This window comes from Nesoenas mayeri (assembly GCF_963082525.1).
Source record: "Nesoenas mayeri genome assembly, chromosome: 8".
Taxonomy (NCBI): domain Eukaryota; kingdom Metazoa; phylum Chordata; class Aves; order Columbiformes; family Columbidae; genus Nesoenas; species Nesoenas mayeri.
In genome coordinates, this window is record NC_137554.1 from 12022730 (window position 1) to 12045627 (window position 22898).

At 39.2% G+C, this 22898-nt stretch overlaps 2 protein-coding genes across 6 annotated transcripts in view; both read right to left on the bottom strand.

Moving 5' to 3' along the window:
• DNTTIP2 (deoxynucleotidyltransferase terminal interacting protein 2) overlaps positions 1 to 10554 on the bottom strand; it is a 42792-nt gene extending 32238 nt beyond the window's left edge. For 3 of the 5 annotated variants that reach the window (XR_013922458.1, XM_080349291.1, XM_080349289.1), the window contains exons 1-6: positions 10310 to 10554; positions 7594 to 9344; positions 6348 to 6483; positions 5570 to 5665; positions 5019 to 5183; positions 3811 to 3920 (exon numbers count right to left, since the gene is read on the bottom strand). Coding sequence is in view for 4 of the 5 variants with exons in the window: in XM_080349291.1 (XP_080205417.1) it covers positions 3811 to 3920; positions 5019 to 5183; positions 5570 to 5665; positions 6348 to 6483; positions 7594 to 9344; positions 10310 to 10411 (2360 nt within the window). In the remaining variant the exon portion in view is untranslated. Of the gene's footprint in view, positions 1 to 895; positions 2350 to 3810; positions 3921 to 5018; positions 5184 to 5569; positions 5666 to 6347; positions 6484 to 7593; positions 9345 to 9818; positions 10244 to 10309 lie in introns of those variants that run through there. The other 2 variants (XM_080349290.1, XM_080349292.1) reach the window with 2 other exon arrangements.
• Positions 10555 to 10674: 120 nt separating this feature from the next.
• GCLM (glutamate-cysteine ligase modifier subunit) lies at positions 10675 to 22898 on the bottom strand. Its single transcript, XM_080349294.1, has 7 exons — positions 22636 to 22898; positions 19799 to 19864; positions 18114 to 18198; positions 17310 to 17366; positions 15894 to 16096; positions 14575 to 14689; positions 10675 to 12848 (listed from the first exon to the last, which is right to left on the bottom strand). The coding sequence occupies exons 1-7, from the start codon at positions 22753 to 22755 to the stop codon at positions 12679 to 12681; spliced, it is 816 nt and encodes a 271-aa protein (XP_080205420.1). The 5' UTR covers positions 22756 to 22898; the 3' UTR covers positions 10675 to 12678.

Below are 22898 nucleotides of genomic sequence, written 5' to 3' on the forward strand. Positions count from 1 at the left end.
AATCTGATACTCTGATAAGCTTATGCAACCACATGGTGCATTTTGGTTATACTCTCTCCCCAGCAACTTTAACCTTACGCCACTTTCAATCAAATTTAATCGAGAAGGAGAGTCCAAAACACAATGTGTGTATGCATTTGTGAAAACTGGTGGTTAAGAAAGGTACACTGACTAGTGGGCTGAAGCACAAGCTCAGGCAAGAGCTGCCTGGCAAGCTGGCAAACACAACCCCCGAGTACCACCCTGCAGCCCAGGGAACATGGCCAGCGCATCACCTCATCCCTCTTGTTCAGAGAACGTCATGGGCACTGTGTGTGGCAAAACAGAAGACATTTGATAATCAAAGGAAGGGAAAGGATATAGAACATCAACCAACCAACCAACCAGAACATAAACCTCACTAGGTATGTTGTACACTAACTTGTACAACTAGCTATTGAGCAAACTAAGCAACGTACACGGTGTTGTTCCTTGCTGTGTGGCACCAAAGCTTGCATTTCTCTTTCAAGGTCTGTCAAGAGCTGCATGTTGCTTTTCCAAAGTTGCACCTGAATGTCTTAGAATGCAACAGAATGACAGCTACTGTGGTGCCTTGTTTTCTTCCCTCAGTGTTCAAGTGGGGTTTTTTTGTGCTTCCATGTCTCATCCAGAGAACCAGACACCACAGTGGGGTTTTTTTTGCATTTTTTTGTAGCATTTACAGATAATCAAGATATTATCATACCTATAAGTGTATTAGAATAGCATCTTCAAGTTAGCTGAAACCTGGGGACAGGTTGTTCTACTTGTTTGTGTTTGATACTTCCCAATGAATTCACTTTACTTTGCACACCACTCACTTCTAGGCAGTCAAGACTTTTTAAGCAATCTATAATAGATTCCCGTCCGTGTCTCGTAGCAAAACATTAGGCTCAACTTCAGAAGAATATATAAAAACAACAAAGGATCAGGGGAGCGTTTCTTTCAAACTTTGGTTGGTGATCAATATATACCATGATGCTCATTTCATTTTAGCTATTTCCAGCACAAATAACTAATCCTTAAAAAAACAACTACTTCTCTTTCTCAGTAGTAGAAAATGTCATGGTTAAACACTGGTCAAGGGCATAGCACGTGTTCAAAACCTGCAACCTTTAAAATTCAGTGTTCTTAGGATAAGCAAGCAACACCACTGGTTCTCTGATAATCACTTCTAAATCTTTTTCACCCAATCTATCTAAGAGAATGTAGTGAGTTTTATTTCTTCTATTATCTGTTTTTTTCTGCTACTTAATGGCAGTAACTGAGTTACACTACCTGTAACAGCAATATACTAACCAGGTCACTAAAACCAAACAAACACCACAAAAGTTCTCACGATCACAAAAGCTTATGAACCGCGACCGAAGGAGAACTGAACTGACGCCACCCCTGGTTCTGTAACGGTGGCAGAGGCCCTTCCAAACTCACGCTGTTCATTTACCTGAAGAACTATTCCAGATCAGCTGCCACACCACCATCTGCACTCTGCACCCTAGACAACAGACCCCACTGTCAAATTATCTTCAAAAAGACAATTATCAAATGGTAAAAATTAATCAAACCAACATATGGCTGAATGTCAAAATTTTATACATAATACATATTTACATTATTTTACTCACTAAGCAATATTTACTTTATAACTTCATGACTTTTTTATATTTATCTAGAAATTATATATTATTTTAAAATATATTTAAATATATATGTGTGTATATGCTGAATTCCATGACATTCTCAATCCTATTATGGTCTGTGCTGAAATAAACCCTTCACGACCCAACTATTTCTCAATACCTTACATTACAGAATTGGCCAGCAGCACCTCTTGACAAGACATGGAAAAATTTGTTCTGGCATATAAAGAGTGCCAAGGTGATTTAGACACATAACTTTAAACTGAATTCACTAATTCACTAAAGACCGAGGCCTGAAAAGACCACAATCCATGAAGCTGTAATTTCATGCTCACACTTAACAATATGCTTTTATATAATTATCTTTTAAACACTACTTGAAACAAAAATTATTTTAAAAATTGAAATTATTTTAAATTTAGATACATGATCATTTGATAAAGCTCCCTACCAAATTCTCACTGCAAGAAATTCCCTAAACCTCAATTTGCACATGAGCTGCAATCTTAAAAGAGAAAAAAACACCACAACCAAAGCATTCTGTAAAACGTTTTATAACAAACAAGTTGTTCCAGCTTGTTATTTTTCTTCCAAGTCTTAATTGCGAAATTTCTTCTTCTTCCGATTCCTCTTCCCTGCTGCAAAAGCTGCTTTTTCACTCATGATCTCCTGATACTTCTTTTTATTATATCTGAACAAAATAGATAATTTACTTTTAAGCATGGTAAACCAAAGTTCACGAAAAGATAACATGGAAAGTAGTCTACATATATAATTTGCCAAATGGAGTCTTCTCATATTTTCTGAGTCGGATTTGTTTAATTTTGTACAATTATAAGTAGGTAAAGGGAAATCAACACTTAGATTAATGATAAATGCAGGTGAATTTGTTTTGGAAGGAAATTTGATTGAAGAATCATTAATTTTGACATAACCGGGGGTTCTTTACTGCAGATGCAATCACATCGTGGACAGTTTGCTAAAGCACTGCTACTGCTCATGGTGGGCAGACTCAGCCATTTTGACAATACCATGAACAAACTGTTTACCACCTTCTCAGCAAACTCTAGATAATCACCCTTACTCTCCTCAAGACTGAAAACTAAGATGAGAGTAGCACTAAAAAACGAACAGGATATACTTACTGAACATGAGTTGCTAGCTCCTCAGGTACCTACACCAATTAGCACAGTGGATCATTGCACACTGAGCAGTACTGAGGCTTTTAATTACAAGACTGAAACCTGACATATTTGCACTGATGCTGAGGTATCTTTTTAAAGCCCTTAATTAGCCACAAAATAAATTAATTGATGAAATTTCAGAGATGTTAATTGTTAAAATTTGCTTCTAAAAAACATCTTATAAATCAGGTCAAGCCAGAAAACTAGTTAAGAAATAACTATACAAACTTGCATTCCTAACATAAATATTTAACTTACAAGCCTGATATGAATATTTTAATTCCAAATTATGTACTACTTGCAAGAAAACATGTCATTATGTGACAAAAAGAAGTGCAGATTAACATCATGTAATAACCAATATCAAAATGGGTCAACTAAGGGATCTAACTCCAGAAATTGTAGGTTAAGCAAACATTAATTAATCCAACCTTATTCTTCAAGTAAGACTTCTGGCATAATTTTGATTCCTATGACAGGTGGCAGACTGACATGCTTATAAAATGAAATCACATCAAATTTCAGAGAATCAGTCAGTACTTTTCTCTCAATTATGCCAATAAAAATAGATCAGCCTTTAAACAACAAAAAGTGGAGGCATAAATCACTCAAGAGCCCTTGGTTTTTGGTGTAAGCCTATGCAGACACTTATTTTAGAAGCAAACCAGAATAGGGCTGATTGTTCTCTCTTCAACACTGACATTATTCTAAGAGTGACCATCAACAGCAATGACCTGAGTTGGATAAAACCCACTTATGAAGATAAAAAATATGCTGTCAGAGTCTAATTATCCCATCCCTTAGATCTTCTCAATGCTGCTGAAATGCTAAAACAGACTAAGTTTTCTTTGAAGTATTAAAAAAACCCCACATAAGCTGAGTAAAACCAACAAAAAAGTTCTTATATACAGTTAAAAATACTCCTCTCTTACATAGGATATTAAAAATACAAAACTGTTTTAAAATACCTTCTAAATTCAGAATCCGCAAGCAGCTCTTCTACAATTGTCCTCTTCCTTTGTTTCTTAGGTATTCGACTATGGTAAAAGTCTATGGGAGAATCAACCACAGTTCCAACCTAGAAAGCAGAAATGAAAACATTTTTACTCTACAGTAAGATGTTCCTTATTTTGCCTTTTTTTTTTTTAATCCTACAGAGTAACTCAGAATGGTATCTTAAGAAAGTGTAAAATGAATATCAAAAGACTCTGTATGCAGAGTCACTTTTTGTCTCGTCGTTTAGTGCAGAGGGGAGAGCCTGAGCTTTAAGACTGTACAGTTGTCAACACTGGACTGCTGCATCAATGCTTGTATTCATAAAAGAAATCCAGTTCTTAACTTCCAAACATTCTCCCAAGGAGGGAAAGGAAGCCCTTATGACCATCTTAAGTGCAACCTCTCTATCATGCGGTGGTTTTGCTAGATGGTTACACAGCAGTTAATCCAGCTCTAATACAAGGGCTTCATCCTGGAATGCATCACATTTTTTCCATCTGGCCTGTCAGGCAGTTCTGATGATTCAGGTTAGCAGTACAGATACATGAACTACGTGTTCCATGTGATGAGAAGAGACCCGTACACATCTCATTATGTGGAACACTTCTGTCTCAATTTTTTTCTGTGCCCAGAAAGTTCAAAACATAGAGTAATATTTTGAGAAATTAAAACAATTTCCTCAAGCATGCTAACTATTCAAATGGGCACAAGCAGATGGAAGCTTATTTCTACAGTTTCTGTAGTAATTATTTTCTTTATGTAAACCACTTCAGAGCTGAGAGCTACAGCAGCAGAAAATCTGACTGATCACAAAGCTAGCTGTCTCCCTTCAAACTGTATTAGCTACTACGAAAACAAATGTTAATTATTTTCTACATGCTTGTTAAAAAAGGCCCATACTTTTAAAAAGCAGTGAAAATCTAGTCCACTGAGGGTTCCGGAAAAGGATTAAGTCAGATGTTTGTTCAGTTCTATGAGACCAGCTGGAATTTTAAAAAAGCAGCATATATGCATACGTAATAGAGAGTTAAGCAGTTGTAAACCGCAGCCAAGGGATCAAAATACTTTAATAATTAAGCTATGAAAGTAAATCAACAGAGAGGCTACCTACAAAATAGGCAGGGAATGAGACTAGTTCAAAACTTCAGCAGTACAATGCCACCTGCTGCTGCTTTATTACCTGGAAGTACTTGGGTAGACCATCTCTATCATTCTTCTTATAAAAATGCTTAGGGTCCAACGAAGCTCTCATCTTCAAAACTTTAAGATCATTCTTCAATTCATCGGTGATTTCTGGGGCTTTCATACCAAACCAGCCGTCACCTGTTGTTTTTTCTCTCTCTGCCTAGGATGCAATACCAAGAACAATAAATCTGCATTCAGCAAGTAGGACAGGATAGAGCAGGGAACTCTCTACTCCAAAAGACGGAGAAAGCTTTTAGAACATAACTCTGTACCTTAAAAAAGTATATTTTATGACCCTGATAATAAAGAGGTCATCAACGCTGTATTAACAACAGATTTGTAGCATCTGAGCACAGTACCTTTCACTTCACTGTGCTGGTGACTAAAGACTGAAAGGATGGCTTTTCACAGGAGGGCTCAAGGAGGACACAAAATTGCAGTTCATCACACCACTTCCAGTGGGCCTGTACATGCACACGGTCTCAGCAAGGGGCTTTCTACCACAGATTGTTTCGTCATTTGAGGCATTATCAGCTCTTCACTTACCCTGCGCTGTTTCTTGAGCTGGTGAAGCGATTCCCTGAAGGGTGGAACACATTCTTTTTTTTCGAAATCTGGAGTTATTATACTCTTCTGCAAGAGCTGTAAGATTTGTTTTTGATGTTAGACCGTCACCTCACTGATACAAATTTTACTGCTTTACCCTATTCAGAGAACCTACCAAAAGAAACATGCAGAATCTAAAAGGAGGCATTATAATACAATACTTATTTGATCCACAAGAAAAGTAGTAGGGATCTTCAAAAGATAACCCCGGCCAACAACAGAAAGCAGCTGACTAGCTCTGAAAGCAGTGAGATAGCAAATGCGCCTGAATAAAGCTGGCTTTCAAGGATGAACCTAACAGTCTCAACAAAAATGACACATTCCTTTTATCTCAAGGAGTGCTTTTGAAATAAAATTCCGTATTAGGGATAGCATAGACACATTTACTGAAATTCAGTCTTGCTGTGGTCTAAAGATCTTGTTAGTAGACCTTCAGATCATGTACCGTTAGGCAAAACTGCAGACATAATCAGCTTCATTTCATCTTACAGGACAGTGCTGGTACTTGCACTGCTTTTCAGTTTCTGAAGTGTCACATACATTTACACTCTCATCATTAAAACCAAATGTAAATACACAATTTGGCCAAAAAGAACAGAAGTTCTCAGCAAACCACAGAACAAGATACTTCTCTAAAAACAAGTAAACCCACCTTATTAAATTAATATTTTTTGTGTTACTGTAGTAACAGGTAACTGCACGACTTTGAACACATTACCTGGTCCTTCTTCTTCTCCTTCAATTGTTCAATCACACTTGATCTGGGCTTCTGCTTTTTTCCATCAAAACTAACATATAAACCTCCAAGCTTCTTGATATTCAAACCAGGGTCTATGCTGCTGGAAAGCTGTAAACTAAAAGGGAAATAGTTAATGATGAGAATATTTTAACAAGTATGCAGCTGACCATTTTTCTCACCCTTGCAACTTAGGTTCGGTTCTGCAATGATTTTAAGTCTCAGTATCTAGAGGCAATATGTCATTTAGAGGTGACAGAAGATGACATGGAAAAAAATCATGCTATTATGTGAAGATTTTAATAAAGAATAATAGCCAGGAAATCACTTCCACAAATCTTTCATATTAATTTTAATGCTGTATTCTTATCTTAGATGTTACTCTCTTCTATAAAATTGACAGCTATTAAGTATTATGGAGAAATATGGTAATATCTAAAGAGGTACAACAGGTATTTATTGTAGTTTGAATGCTTGTTAATGCAAGCTCTTTACAACTTTCTGTCAAACTATGACTAATCATTTATAATGTCTTTACACAGAATGCCTGGCAAAGTTTTTGTAAAACTTCTGGCCTGCCTGAAGGTTTTTATAAGATGAAGACTTATTTATTCAACTTAAACAGAGTATTACGCTTGAAACACATAAAGCATATAAAGGGATTTTAGCAGGAGCTGGACCACAAGAGCTCAAGAGGTCCCATCCAACCTAAATTATTCTCCAATTCTGTGCTGGGCTGATTTCACGTGTAGTGTATCACCATCCCACAGCACAGCAGGAACTGAAAACATAAAAGTACATGTGACTTTAGGATTAAAAAGCATGATCTAATTAAGCAACGTATAAGGAATATACTGGACTTTCTGTTATTTATATCCAAACTAAAAAATAAAATGAAATCGACAATCAAGAAAACAGGGACTTCAATAAGCAATTAAGTCAGCCTGACCAGTTTAACATTTTGTTTTTCAAGTTGAACACATACAAGGCATCCAGATACCTAAATATTTCAGAGTTCTGTTCTGCCATAAACAAAAAATCCCTAAACCCTGAATTTATGGACTATATTTTTATTTTCAAATCCGTGTGACCCCACTTAGCGTATCAATATGACTTATGTGATGAGCCTACTAATTTATTCAACATCATTTAGCAAGTAATGTACATATCCTATGCATATGCTTGAATGAAATGCAGATTCTTTAGTTATTCCCGGAAAGATACTTACACATCACTCTTATTTTTCAACAAATCATCATCTTCGTCCTTCTCATCTTCATCTATCAATTCCTCTTCAGTCTCTTCCAGATCTGAGGCTTCTTCAGCTTCTTCAACTTCTTCCTTTCCTTCATGCTTATTTTCAGCATCAATATCTTGCTCTACAGGATCTAAGTAATACTTTTGGCTGGAACTCATGCCAGGCTTAGTATCGATTACAAAAAGCCCTTCAGCATGCAGTGAACTGTTTTTTAAAGTTTTGTTAAGGGAAGGAGTCCTCTCATCTGCCTCTTTATAACACAGATTCTCTTCAAGTGTATCTGAGTCTGCCACATCACTGTTTTCAGATTCATCACTTTCATCTTTGCTCAGAAACAATGCAAAAGAATCATTTCCACTGCTCGATCTTCCCCTTCTGTGTGATACAGACTTGGCATATTCTCCTGTTTTGTCTTCATCCTTCTCTCCACTGATTTCAAGCATCCTGCGTCTACCAACAGTATCAGTTCTTCGGGCAACAGCTACATCCCTTAGTGGGCTGCTCACTGCACTAGATGGCTCATCCTTTTTTAATTTATCAGCATGGGTGAAAGGTTGTTGTGCATCTGCCTCAGCATCTGCTCTTTCGCATTCTGCAATTTTTTTACTTTCATTTGGTGTTTCTTGCACTTGGGATTCTAAAAATTGTTTGGGACTCATGAAATCAGTCAAAGAAATATCTATATGTTCTGATTTCCCTTTCACCACAAGTATTTTACAGTGTTGTTCTTGCATTTGACCACATGTTTCCTCTGAATAATCTACCCCAACAGTCTGTGGATTTTTTGTGGCTTTTTTCCTAGGCGATTCAGTGTCACTTCGTTTCATTTTTGTAAGACTGCTGGGTGTCACACCATTCAAAACCTCCTTACTCTGGGTTGTATTGGCAGACTTGGAAGAACATTTGCTTTTAGGTGAACTGAGTTCTTTATTATCCTCAATTACAGAGGAAGCACCTTCTGTGTCAGAGACAAGCTCTGCAGCAGGTCTAGAATCAGAAATTATTACTGGCTCAGATCTAACCGTGTCCTCAATTAAATTCTCATCTTCTGAAACAATTATGTTTCGTTTCTCAGTCTGCTTAGTATTTTGCACTTGTGATTTCATTTGCATGCTCCTAGTAATTCGTTTGGTAGTGACTGACAGTTCCTTCTGAGAACTTGAGCAGCATGACTCTGCATCAGAAATATCTTCACTACGGGATTCACCAACTGTATCCAGTTGTAATTTCTTTTTGCTTTGCCTGCTTCTTGTAGTCCTGGTAACATTAGGCATCTGGACACCAGAAACAGCAGAGGAACAAGACTCAGCTTCAGAGATATCATCTTCATCCAGAATCTTGCTTAACTTATTTAGAGAAGTTGTCTTGTCATGTCTTTTCCTGTCAGGAGAATCTGGCTGACAAGGAACTAAAATTTGTCGTCTTCTTGTTACTCTCACAAACAAAGGTGTCTGAAGACCAGACACATCAGAGCAGTTTGACTCTGCTTCTGACGCATGCCCATCAGCTTCTGGTTCAGCAACTGACTGTGGTGAATGAACAGCTCCTTTCTCTTTTGTAGTAATTTGCACCTCTAAGCTATCACTGACATCTGACTTTGTTTCTGCATGTTCCACTTCTTCAAACTGAGATTCCTGAATTACCTCTGGCTTACAAACTGATTTAGTTCTTCTTCTAGTCATCCTTGTAGGCATAGGAGTACTAACTTCAGCAGATGCCATCTAGAAAAGGAGTGAAAAGTGTGCTATTGACAGGTGAAACAACCCCATAAAAAGGATGCTATACAAATCAATAACAGTCTTTTAAAACAAATCTACTCAAGCTGACAACAGTACATACCTCTGAATAACCCTACATGCAAGAAGTGTTAATAAATCACCAATTGCTTATCTGCTGTCTACTGTCTTTTGGTCAAACATACACATCCATTGAAAAAATTAAACAAACACATTAAGAAATATAAACAAGTATCTTCTAATCCTAAAAAGTTCTGGCAAGCTGTCATGGGAAGCAAATCCAGGAGGGATGTTCAGAAACAACTGAAAATTTGCTCAGCTATAAAACACAGAAGACTTGGAACTGGCAGAACATGCCCCAGAATGGCTTCCACAGCCAAGAGTAGCAGTTCTAGGGGCAGACTGGCCTCTCAGCAACACCAGCAATAATCTGCTTCTTCAGCCGTGCTTGCACGTTACCTGGAAGACAATTCAGAACTTTGGAAAGAAATAACTCAGCCAGAGCTGGATCTTCCCAAAACCAGAACGACGTTGGATCAACACAAACCTAAACGATCGATACTTATGCGCCAGTGTCGGCATGCCTAGAGCAAATGCCACAAAAAAAGCTAAAATAATTGCAGTGAAAAAAAAAGAAAAAAAAAAAGGTAAAGCAGCCCCACACGTGCCCTGAGCTTTGACTCGCACCGTTAAACGGCTGAACGACCGGCACCGGCTGCGAGCCCCGGCAGGGCCCAGCGGGGCCGGGCGGGCACAGCGGCGCTGCGGCCCCCGCCGCCAGCCCGGGCAGCGCAGCCGCGGGCACGCACCGCACGGGCACGCACCGCCCCGCCCCGCCCCGCCCGCTGCGGACAGCGGGGCCTCGCGGCCCGGCCGCGTGCGCGCAGGAACACGGCCGCCGCGCCGCCCCGCACGGCGGGCGCTGCCCGGCTGCCCGCGCCGCTGCTCACCTCCTCCGTGGCGGGCGCGGAGGGGCTGGGGCTGCCGCCGCCTCCCCCAGCCCGCGGCCGCTGCCACCTCCCCCGCGCCGCCGCCCGCCTGGTGACCACCATCTTGTCAGCCGCGCTGTGCCCGCCCCTTCCGGCCGCTCTTCCGGCAGCGGCACGCGGGGCGGGGCGGGGCGGAACGGGGCGGAGCGGCGGCTGCGCTGCGGCCCGGAAGCGGCTGCACGCCGCGCGCCGTCCCGTTGGTGCTGCCGCGGGGCTGCCGGTGGCCGCAGGGGACGCGGCCCCAAGCGGGGGACACGGCCGAGCGCTTTGTGACCCAGTGCCAAATACTGTTACTGAGGTGGTGACAATTCAGACAACGCACAGGCTGGAAGCCTACAAGAATGTCGAATTTTAATTCAAAATTTCAAGTTCCTCATGGAAGGAAATCACATCTCTCCCTATTTGATGCAAAACAAGTTAATAAGATAATCTGATAAAACGTTATTATACACTCAAACTCTAGAAAAATAAGATCATAATGTCTTAAAGGGTACTTTTCTACAGCAAGCAAACTGTTAACAGCTTACAGAAAGGAAATAAATAATTATCCCACAGAGCAGCCAGTACAATGTTTTAACACAACTCTTGTTTTGTAGCATTTCAATTTATAAAACTGAGCACATATGAATAACACAACACAGAATGTCAAGAGCCAAACACAGAGACAGAATTTACAGACACCAGTTAATCAGCAGCAGCATACAACTCAAAGCTGGGAGGGAAGTTTAAAATGAAACTCATGTCATTATTTAACTCTGATACACACGACCCAACATAAAAAACCCCTACATTTTCATTAAAAAAAAAAAAAAAACCACACACTTTTATTGATGCATTACTAGTTTTAGTACCCTCTCTCTCTCTTTTATCAAAAGAACTGAAGAAGTATTTGCCACCTAGAGATATTTGAGGGCTCTGAAGGTATTTTGAAAAATATTAATCTTTTACCATAGTGGAGCAGAGTACAGGAATGACACTCTGGACACTGCCTGCGAGCATTCAGCTTCCACTAACTACGTGACAGAATGTGAAAGGTGTTGGTGGAAATTCATTCCCTTACAGTCCCAAATCTCAGAATACATACAGCTACATTAATGAGTACTACTAGTATGAAACCCCACTCCTGTCTGAAATCAAAAGGAAAATAAGTATTTTAGACACTAAGTATCAAGCTCCTGCTGAACTACGAGTTGAGCTGTTGCTAGTTATTCTGATTTAAAGGCCAAGGAAACGAAAAGGCCTTTTTGACAGGCTACATTAAAGCAGAAGCCTTGCCTTAGCTGCCGCAGCCTCTCCAAGATTCAAAAGCCAGTGCATTAAGCTGCTGCCAACAGCAATACACCTAATGTCAAGCTAACCCTTGCTTGCATCATTTCTGAATGGCACTCAAGCAACGAAGTTTCCCAGACAACCCCAAAACAAGTCATCCATTTCACACAATCCTACAGCAAACAGCTTCGGTATTTACTGTTATGACTTGGCTGATTCTGAGTGCGTAGTTAGTTCACGAGTATGAAAAAACAAGCCACAGTTGAGAAGAAGACAGGCACAATTCAACTTTTGACAGGCAGATTTTTCATCACTTGTTTTCAATTCTTATTTTAAACAGTCACACAATAATGCATTTTCTATTTCCAACGGTAAAGATGCTATCGCACTTGTGCAAACACTAAACAAAGCATATTAAGGCACAAAGAAGCCAGAAGGAATTCAAGTTAACAATCAAAGTAATTCTGAAGATGCATTTTTTTTCTAAATCATAGAGGTCTTTTACACTATATTAAAAAGAAAGCAATGTTCCCATCCACACAAATGAAACAGCTGAGTTGCCTATATATACATACCAAGTAATGAGATACCAGTTTAATTTTTTGGGATAATTTTTCAGAAAAGATGACTATTTCCTATAAAAACTAGTCCTTGAATGCTTGAAATCTATGTACCTGTCAGATAAGTAACTTTTAAGAGAAATTAATTTTAAATAAAAATATAAGTTTCTCTATTTTACCTAAATGGCAGCTAAAATATAATAATTTTACAGTGAACTGGTCATACAAAAAATATTTTAAACTGTTTATAGATAATTTCAATTAAAAACAAACCCCAAACATTTCATATTTTAAATTAACTGGTCAATAGGTTAAGAAAGAAAAAGTATCAGAACACTGCAGACACTCCTGCTGACAACACGCTGAATAATTACAACTTTTGGTCTTCGTTACAAATGCTGTAAAATGTGTTTTATGAAAAAAGCAATATCTTCCCCATCCCCCAAGAAACTGAAACAGTAAGCCACTAAAAAAGAAGAGAAAAAATAAAAAGGAAGTGCTTTAAGAGGCATTTCTTTTAGCTTGCACAATATAGCCTTTGGACTTGATAATTCCTCTGCTTTTGACAATGACTGAATACCGGAGAAGCCATAAAGGAATCCACTCATGTGCTTTCATGTTCTGGATGGTTTCCTGAAGAACTTCTTGGAAACTTGCTTCACCAAGTAATTCTGAAGTTAAAAATGGATATTGATGCTTTAAATAATGTCATGTACACAGCTACAAAAAGCAACACTTAGTAAGAGAAACCTTTTTCTACAGTCAAAAATCTTAAGCAGTGCCAGACACTCCACAGATCCAGTCTTCTAGAATGCATGTAGGGCAAAAGCGGCTGAATATTACAGAAGAAGCCTTCAGGACACTTTTTTTGCAACATTGAGCATTTCTCACCAAACTAATTAACTGAGATTTCTACAGTATGAAATAGAGTTGATCAGTAGAGCCATTAGCAGGAAAAAAATGAAAACTAAATTTGAGAAGCTAGCCAGGCAAACCAGAGGTGAGTAAAGCACTAAGCTGACATCAGCAAAGTACAGAGCATTCTCAGTTACCTCTGCAGCCACTGGAAGCTCAACATTTATAGCATCTCCCATAACTGGGCTCCTAATAACCACAAGCCCAGAAAGCACTAAGAAAAATGGGCTTAAATGCCATGAAGCAGAAGGCGGCAGAAAATACAAAAACCTCATTGTTTCCTCTGCAGTGTCAGTGAAGGGAACAATCTCTTTGATGAGGAATGTTCCCAATAGATACTCTCAATACTTTTCAGCTGACCCTAATAGACAAGTTAAGCTTAGCAAACGATGCAGACGGGAATCACTCCTTGCTTTGTTTCCTATACAAATCCTCTTCTTCATTTCATGACTCTCAATAGAGAGTATTTGCTAAACTGCAGATTGCACTTTGGACTTCACAGGACACAAAAACTGTCGCATTGAATGGGAATTCATCCCGTGTGCTGCCAGAGCAGTGCTGATACATGCTCAAGCACCGATGAAATTCATCAGTTGTAACAGTGGTACTATAGAACATGTACTTCATAAATACTGTTTTCCTTTGGGGGCAATGGGAAGAAAGGAGAAGGAAAAGTATGATCATCATAAATAGTTGGTCATAAGGAAGAATGTAGGGAAGGAATGAGCTAAATATTGATTAAGACTTCTTGCTCACGATTCCTGCAATATGTTTAAGGCATCACTATATTGAATAAGATTAGATGATGTTTGAGAGGACTAATATAATATCCCAGAATCTTCTAGGGTGCTGGTAACTCAGAATTCTAGAGTCTAAAGGAAAGCTTCCAAGTCCTTCAATCCTTTAATTGAATCTCGGCACATATCAAATAAAACATGCACGCCAACTCTTTGTAATGTTATTTTAAGAAGTCACTACTTTGAAAGAATCCTGCATAACATTAAAGCATAACTTTTCTTTATGCTAACATTACCAAATTACTAAAAAAAAAAAAAAAAATCAACTGACCTTCAACATTTCTACGCAAGATATTTCACAGACAAGCTCTGTGCAAGCAGACTTTCATTTGTCATTTACTGGCCTTGAGCAATGTAACTGTCATTTCATTTTACGTTTTGTGGAAATACGCTATTTTTTGAACATATGTAGTACAAATTTCTCAGTAGTTTGTTCTTCTATTTACTTTATTCTCTGATTGAAATTATTTCAATAAACTATCCAAGGCTGGAAAAGATCACCTTTCCTCCCCTTTATTGAGGCAAAAGCAAGAAGTTAGTAGAAATATTTTATAGAGATGAAGCTTCCAGAATCCTTTGTTTAGGATTCAAATGTAACAAAGTTTGAAGTACAGAGAAAGATTATTCCTGATTTTGTACTGGATAAATGCATTTAGAAGTCTTTTGTTACCTGACAAAGCCTTACCTTTTGGGTCATTGTGAGTTAACAGCTGTATGTCAAACTGTTTTGCAAATGCTGTAAGATCAGGTGGCATCACACAACAGGAAGCTAGGTTCACCTGATTACTACTTGGCTTCACCTGAAAGTAACAGAATACTTTTATAAGAAGAAAAAGATTAATGTACTTTAGTTGTTTCCCCATGCCCTCTATTACAACAGAAATTTTGCTTTGAACAATTTGCCTTTGACTATTATTTTAAAGTCTGAGGGATGTCAATTAATTCTGTATGATGCTGAACAGGCAACTCCTACATGTGCAGTTTCCTGCAGCACAGAGCCCAAAACAAGAACAGCATCTAAGCTCAGGTGCTGCCACACACTGTACTAACGCATTTTGGCTTCCTGTCTGCTGTGTTCCCTAAACAGCAGCAGGTTGTAGTAAAAACATTATAGGGGTGTGTGTTTGAAATAAAATAAAATCTTTTAAAAATCCAAATAATTTTTGTTAAGGATATATAATTTGCAGTCTTCCATGCCTTTAGGTAAGTGCCTAGATCAGATCAAGATAAATGGGACACTCTGACTCTGCTCATCACAAACTGCATCCATGGTCACCATGCAAGTGATCATTAATCCCCTCAGTTCTCTCAATATACACAAACAGCAAAGAGCACAGATCAGAACTCTCAGTAGAACCTCTTATATAAATACAATATGTTCACATACCACAAAAAAAATGTCACAAGAGGAATATTCAAGGAAATAATAAGGAAACGGTAAATCCACAAGCCTACATGAGCAGGGGCACACACTAGTATAGACCTCCATCACTTAAGTGTTACAAGAGGCAAATAGTCACATTGGACATAAAAATATTGTGCCACTTGATTCCTAGCCTGTCTTCCCCTTTACATTTAAGCTTAAGACTCAAACAGTATTTTTTTTTAAGGGGAAATCCCTCCATTAATAACACAGCTTAAAGTTTAAACAGCTATGTTTTCAGAGTCACTGGAATAAATCCAAAAGTTTAAGAGTACTGTTTGTACTCCTTACTAAATATAAGAGCATTTAATACTTAAACCTTAGCTACTACAAAGAACCTGCTACTGAACGGATGCATGGTTTCCAGCCTTTGCTGAACAAGTACTGAACCAGAGACAAACACACTTTGAGCCCCCCCCCAACCCTGAACTACACTGGGACCTTCCATAAGGTGCTGAAAATAACAGGGCTAAATATATATTTTCTATATAAACCCATTTATCACAGAAGATTATAATGTGGCAGCCAACAAAACAGTTACTCTGCCCTAGAAATGCTACAAGTACGAAGTTCGTTCTCACCTGTGCCCACAGGTACAGCTGCTCTAACAGTGTTTTATCTAGGTCAGAAGTCCCTATAGCAACAATCTTTTTGTTTTGAACTAGATTTTCAAGTTCTTGCCAATAAGGCTGCAGATACTCCAACGAAAGGCTATTTCCATCTTCGACAGGAGGTGGGGCAATAATGACCGAGTCTAACTGAGCAACTCCAAGGGCAGAACATGCTGAGGAAAAAGAACAGAGACTGCAAAATCTTGTGAGGTACAAACATAAGCAGCATGAATTTTCAAATTCAGCAAAAGACACACCTCCTGTTTCACCCTGCCAGCTCCCCATTCACCACCTGCACCTCTGAGTGTATCAGAAGCCAAGGACAGTAACAGTGTTTTTAGCAAATAATCAAACATATAGCTTAAAGTCAAGTTTCAACCGTAGGTCTTGGGGAGTTTTGGAGGAAGGCAGAGAGGAACTACACAAAACAAAATATGAAGCTTTTTCCTTTTTAATGTTAAAGTTATATTTTCCATGAAGCCAGTGGTAAGATATAATTATTGATTCCTTCACTCTCAATTTTTTCTAGAACTCCTAACTTTCACCCCAAACTATAACTCAAGTACAAGGCACGGACTAGGGGAACTATTTGATATACAGTATGAGTTGCATGAAAAGCACACCCAATATAGAGAGATAAATTGCCAGAGAGAAGTGGTAAGTCTTAGAGTATCACTGAACTTTAGGGAAGATGCCAACCACGAGGCCTCTTCTACATAGCAAAAAGAATAAAACTTAGTCACTAAAATTATTTTCTTCTGTAGAAGGATTCTATGAATGCATTTTTAACAAATGGTAACACAACTTAAATAGGCTGTTAACTGAGGTATCAATAGAAAAGAAAGATATCCAACCCCTTGCTCTTTGGCCCTTATGCCCAACTGTTATTCCAAAGTGGTGAATTGCAGTGCTGCTGCTCACAATTACTGCTGTCTTAGGCTAACACCACTTTAGGTATCAGTGTAGCCATTGTATTCTATCTTCAATAAAACTCGACTATTTCATCAACTGCTTTCAATATTATTTTAGTTCTTAAATAATCTCTGAGATACTACACAGTTAGTAGTGAGGATTATTGCTGTTACTAAACCACTACATATTATTAACTGTTTAACAAGTTCTGGATGGAAAAATAAAAACATGCTCCTGCTGGAAGCAAGGAATGAGATTTGAGTTTGTGGACCCAAGGTTACAGCAATCCACATTTAATAAGTTTGCTGACTGAACTAACATGTAAACAGAATTGATTACTTAAGTCCCTCTTCAGAGAAAAACAAGAGATACTTGTGACAGTCACTAAATACTTGGATGGAAAAGGTTCTAAATTTATTTCTAAATTCTAAAGTAAATAAGAAACCCTACCAGAAGTTTGAGTTCCACACTTACCCAAGTCAACTGCGTCTCTGATTGATGAAGAGTTTGATCCAATGATGAAAAGTTTTGCTATTTTCAAAGAAACTGCAATCAATATCTAAACAAGCCATCTATTATTAAATATATAGCTATACACACTACTTATGAGTTCTTGGGTAACTGGCTCTTAGAATATACATCAATTACTTCAAAAATTGGAAAAAAACCAAACACTTCTGAAAGGTGACTGCCCAATAAAGACACTTATCTTAAATTTCAAAGTTGTGGTGCAGTCTCAGAAAAAGATATCATCCAGTTAGATGATCTAATAAGCTCTAAAGCTAGGGTTTAAGCATCAAGACACTAAGCAGTAACCATAACAACCTGTATGAAAACCCCAAACATAATAGTATAAACAGACCTCTTCACAACTTACTGAGACTCAAAATGTACTACTGTTAGTTTGGATTGCCTCCTTCAAGTTCACCATATGCAACCTGGAAAAGTTATGCAAATAAATGTGCTTCCAATGCTATTCCTTAACTGCAATATTATTTGTAATATTTTGCTTCAGAAGAGTCAAAGATTCACAAAATACATTTAAATTGACTTCAGGGGATGCAAGTTTAACTAGAATATCGAGCTGCTTTAAAACCTGAAGTATGAATTCAAGTCTTTCTCAGCCAACTTCTAGACTACCCAAAGTATGACAGTGTGCACTGATGTCATTTGACTTTGCAATTACAAAACACGGTGAAAAAAACTATACATATGTGAACATCTTCTAACTGCATGTGAAACCTTTTTATGCCACGGGATTTTTTACTATGTTCTTACCTGATACTTTCAACTCATCCCTTTCTTCAGGATTTATTTTTTCTATAGCTGAGTCTACTTTACATTCCAGAACCTCCAGTATTTCCTGCAGTAAGTACATGAGACTTAGGAACAACTTGTCAAGAGGAGACAGGAAGTTTCTAAAGAATGTTTTAAAAAAAAGAAAAAGCCTTGTAGAGTTACAAACAAAAAGTATAAATATGCAATGGTAGAAAATGTAAGCCAATGCTCATTGATCTCTGAGTGGAAGACAGGAAAACAAAGCTATATGAAATGCTCCATATGCCCTTAATATAAAAAATATTAATTATTGCTAACAATTAATGGAATAAGATTCAGTAGTGTTGTGACTTTCTGATGCGAACAGATTGCTGTGCCAATTCAAGCTGCCTTGCTTTATTAAAAAACCCTCATGACTAGCTGAAAAAAACCACATTGTCAATTACAGGAACATCTTCGCATAGAAGTATTTTGTAATTTCAGAGAAGCCTAACACAAAAATTCTGTACAACACAGATTTAAAACTGAAAATTAGGAAGGTTTTGGAGATTGTCCCCTCTATTTTCATTAAGACTAGGCTGACATGTTACATCAGCTTGGACAAGATGACTTTAAGGCTTTATCTACATGAGATTTTGTGTTATACAGAGATATATACCACCCCACCCAAAACCAAGAACTCTCTGGTAATTTTTGCTTCCCTACAAAAAAAAATCCGTAAGCGAGACTCCAAATTATTCCATACAGTCAATATTTTAAACAAAAGTTTGTGTTTGTTCTGTATGTCTGTATATATTTATTTTTAAAAAATTACTGGAAACCTATTAATTCATAAATTAATTTGGAATCATGCAGTTGATGTGTTTTGACAGTAAAAACTAGCTTATACTAATTGGATCGCTACATCTTACAGAGACAAATGTTTATTTTTATTCTCCTCTTAAGCAATCATTAGACCTTCCTCAAATCATTCAGTAATAACTGCCTCACCGCACTGCAGTGTGGAACACAGCAACGTGCAGTTGACGTCAAACTGGTCACAAAACCCAAAGAAACTGCCACGAAAATGCCAATATTTCAGAGAGCAAATGTATCAAATGGGAACCTACTACTGCTTCACTGAACTTCAGAAGCAATAGTGAAAGGGAAGCAGCCAAATACATTAAGATAATGATGTCAGACGCCCATGACTATGGTTTTAAGAAATCTGTGGAAGACTTTAGTTCTTAAGGGAAAAAACGCCACTTTACCAGCTTCAAAAATATTTAAGTCAACCAAGGCTGTGCTTCAGAGTTCCCCTTCAAATGGGAGTATCTTATGCTCTCCAGTTCATCATCTCTGTAGTTTAGGTAATTCTCCACTGAGTTTCCACAAGCATGACAGCAAACTTCTGAGGTATACAGATTTTTTCTTGGTCATTGCTCCAACAATTAACTTGAAATCTTGCAAACAAGGACTTATTTTGCTAAGAATTGTCTTTACTTTGGTATTTTTTTCCTAACCTCTCCAAGTTTACTAGATATTAAAAAAAATCCAGAGGGGTTGAGAAATAATCTTTTAAGATATCTGGAGCTGCAGATACTTTTACAGAAATTTAAGATTCATTTATATTTTAAAAGGTGTAACTATCTACATATTTCTCTGTTTTCACATGTAACATGGATAACATGCATAACATCTCTTACCTGATTCAGGTCTTGCCCAATCTTTGAGCTCCATTTAGTCAGTGTTTTCTGAATGCAGTCCCGCACCTACAAAATATTATTTCATATTGAAGTGTAGGTATGTTACAGTTGCACTGAACAGGATAAATAGACACATAAGACAGACAAGGCAGGTGAAGTTAAGGACACCACTCCTTTAACCACAGAAGATTCTTCCTTCATAGCTTCCATCCAAAACTTGTTCAAACTAGTTTACTTTTACTTGCATATTTTCCTCTCCTCTTTCACAAAGAGTTTTTGCAGTAAAACAAGTACTGTACTTGAACTAGCATATGGAGTGGTTTGGGTGTTGTGTTTAGGTTTTTTTTGGGGGGGAGGGTGTGTGGTTTTGTTTGTTTTGGTTATTTTGTAGAGATTCTTGAGTTATAGCATAGTCAGATAATATCATACATGTTGCAACATTGCTAGAAATTTCTGAAGCTTTACAATCAATCACTAAATACTCACTGTATTAATTACTTCTCTTTCCAAGATGCATCTGATCCTTCTCATTTACTGCCTACCTATTCCACTGTGCCAAACCACTTAATCCTTTTAAGTCCTTCATTACTGAAGGGGGAACCTTCAGATCCTTCCCCACACCTGCCTTCTTCCTGCATCCACAGATGCAAAATAAACTTCAGCAGGATTCTGATAATGGATTTTCTTGAACGTAGTAAAGGAATAACTATTAAGTCTAAATCAGCTAATTAACTGCATATTGTACCAGTGCTTCCACTATCCCAATGCTGTAGCTTCCCTCTGACACATCTCTGGAGTTGTTACCCTCCAGGCTAAGTAAATGTACTGTCAAAACTGGTATCTGTCGCAGGGAGGAGCAGATTCATTGAGAGCTGCTTTACTTCACTTCTAGCAATATATTTTATACCTATATGAATACAAACACTTTGTACCATTAAATAGCAATTTCCTGTGACATCTAACAATGACTCAGAGCACCCATAACACCATGCATAAACTAGAACCCACCCCCCTCATAAAACTGAATATCACAAAGTTTAAGACATAATACAGTAATAATACTTTGTAAACACAAATCCTACACATTCTTCCCCAATCATTTAAAATGGCTTGAAAAAAATAACTCAGTCAAAAGGCAAGAACTGGCTTCCCCCCACTAAATAGCTATCCACAATGCTGGAACTCTTCAGTCTGTTTTGATGTAACTTTAAATATTATCTTTCCCTTTCTGGAGGAAAGTGAGACAGTACTTAATATGTATATTCTATATACTGCTACTTTGCAACTCTCACACATCACAGTTCCACTGCAGTTAGCATGCACAAGCCTGCGCCTCCCAAGCACACCGCTCCCCTGCCCCCAACACATGTGAAAACTACAGCATATTCAGCTGCTTTGACCGGCTTTCACAAATACCCTCACATCCTCAAATTCCTAACATTGGGGTTTCTAGTTTGCAAACTTTTATCTTACATCCTGCCACTGAGAGCTATACACACACTAACTACACCAAAAGAAGAGGTAAGCACCAATTTATCTCTCATAATTTAAGTCAATTATTTGCTTTTGGAATTCCAGCCTCTGGAAAGCAGGCAGCCTTGTGTTTAAATGCATATTTCCCTGTAAAGAGATGAATTTAAATACCTTAACTGATTAGTTATGCACACTGGGCACTCTTTATTTAACAACCCTCTGGAAACTACTCACAAAAGGGTGCCCATTATGATACAGCTGCCTCTTTGATACAGAATCTATCCCTATGCATAAATAATAAGTAATAAGTAATCAGGCCAAATAAAAGAGTTATCACCACATGACAAGTAAGTAAAAGTATGATGAATTCTTCCTTTTTATTACATCATCTTCCCAGTCACCTTTCTCACCATTTGTGCATGACTAACATGCAATCAACCAACTTCTAGAGTAGCAACAGTGCCACTACATAGCAATAACCAGCCAGTACAATAGTTATTCCGATTACTAAATGACCATTTTCAAATCACTGTGTCATGACAAGACAGTAAATACAGTGGTTTTTGAAGTTCATGCCCACAAGACCTCCATCCATTTTATCAGGATTACTTCAAGTGCTGGCACATACAGCTAGAGATAATAGTTTTAAAGTAGTTCTTAAAAAGTTCTTTCAATATTTAGCAAAGAATGACAGCTGAGACCTGTTACCAGTAAGAAACTACTAAAATTATTTTCAGGTTAAAAAAGAGATTTTTCATTTTTTGCAATGCAACCTTCTATCTATTTCTGTCTTTCTCTTGCTAAAGAATTATCAAGAACCTCATCTGCCACCACAGACAGTGCTTAAACTATTCATTGTTTTGACCCGTGGCTCCCAGGAGCAGAGACACGCTCTGGTTTCCTGGCAGACGCGAAGCCAGCGAAGCGCGGCAGGGGAACACCGCAGCGGCTGCCGCCTGCGCCCCTCTCCGCCAGCTGCCTCTGCGGAGCGCCACGGCGCTGTGCGCCGGCACGGAGCGCCCCAAAAAACAGACGTAAAAAACAGCAAAAAAAGCGCCTTTTTTACGCTTCCCAGCTGACGGCTCGAGCGCGTGCACGCGGGCGCGGCCGCGGGCACGCGGCACAAGCGCGGCGGGCGCGCACGCGGCGGCTGAGCGAGGCTGCCCGCCTGCGGCCGCGCAGGGCGCCGAGCCGCCCGCGCCGCAAACACAACCGCTGCACCGGATCGCTCGGGCGGCCCCGCACCCGCCGGGACCAGCAACGGGAGCTCCCCCGGCCGCTGCGCTGCCGCGCGGCCCGCCCCGGCACCTCGCCGCGCAGGCGCCCCCCGCCCGGAGGGGAAGACTCGGGCCCGCCTCGCTCACCTCCTCGGCGGGGGTGGACGGGCACTTCTTACGCGGGCAGCCCCAGGTGAGGAGGTTGCCGGTCTGCAGGGTGAGGGTGCCTGCCTGCTCCAGCAGCGCGCGGACGCCGTCCGTCCCCATGGGGAAGCCTGGCGCTGCGACAGCCTCCGAGCTCCCCGCGGCCCCAGCAGCGCCGCGCCGTGACTCAGCACTAATAACGGTGCGGCGGGAGGACGCGCTTCGCAACCGCCCCGGTCACATGGCGCGAGGACAATGGGCGGGGG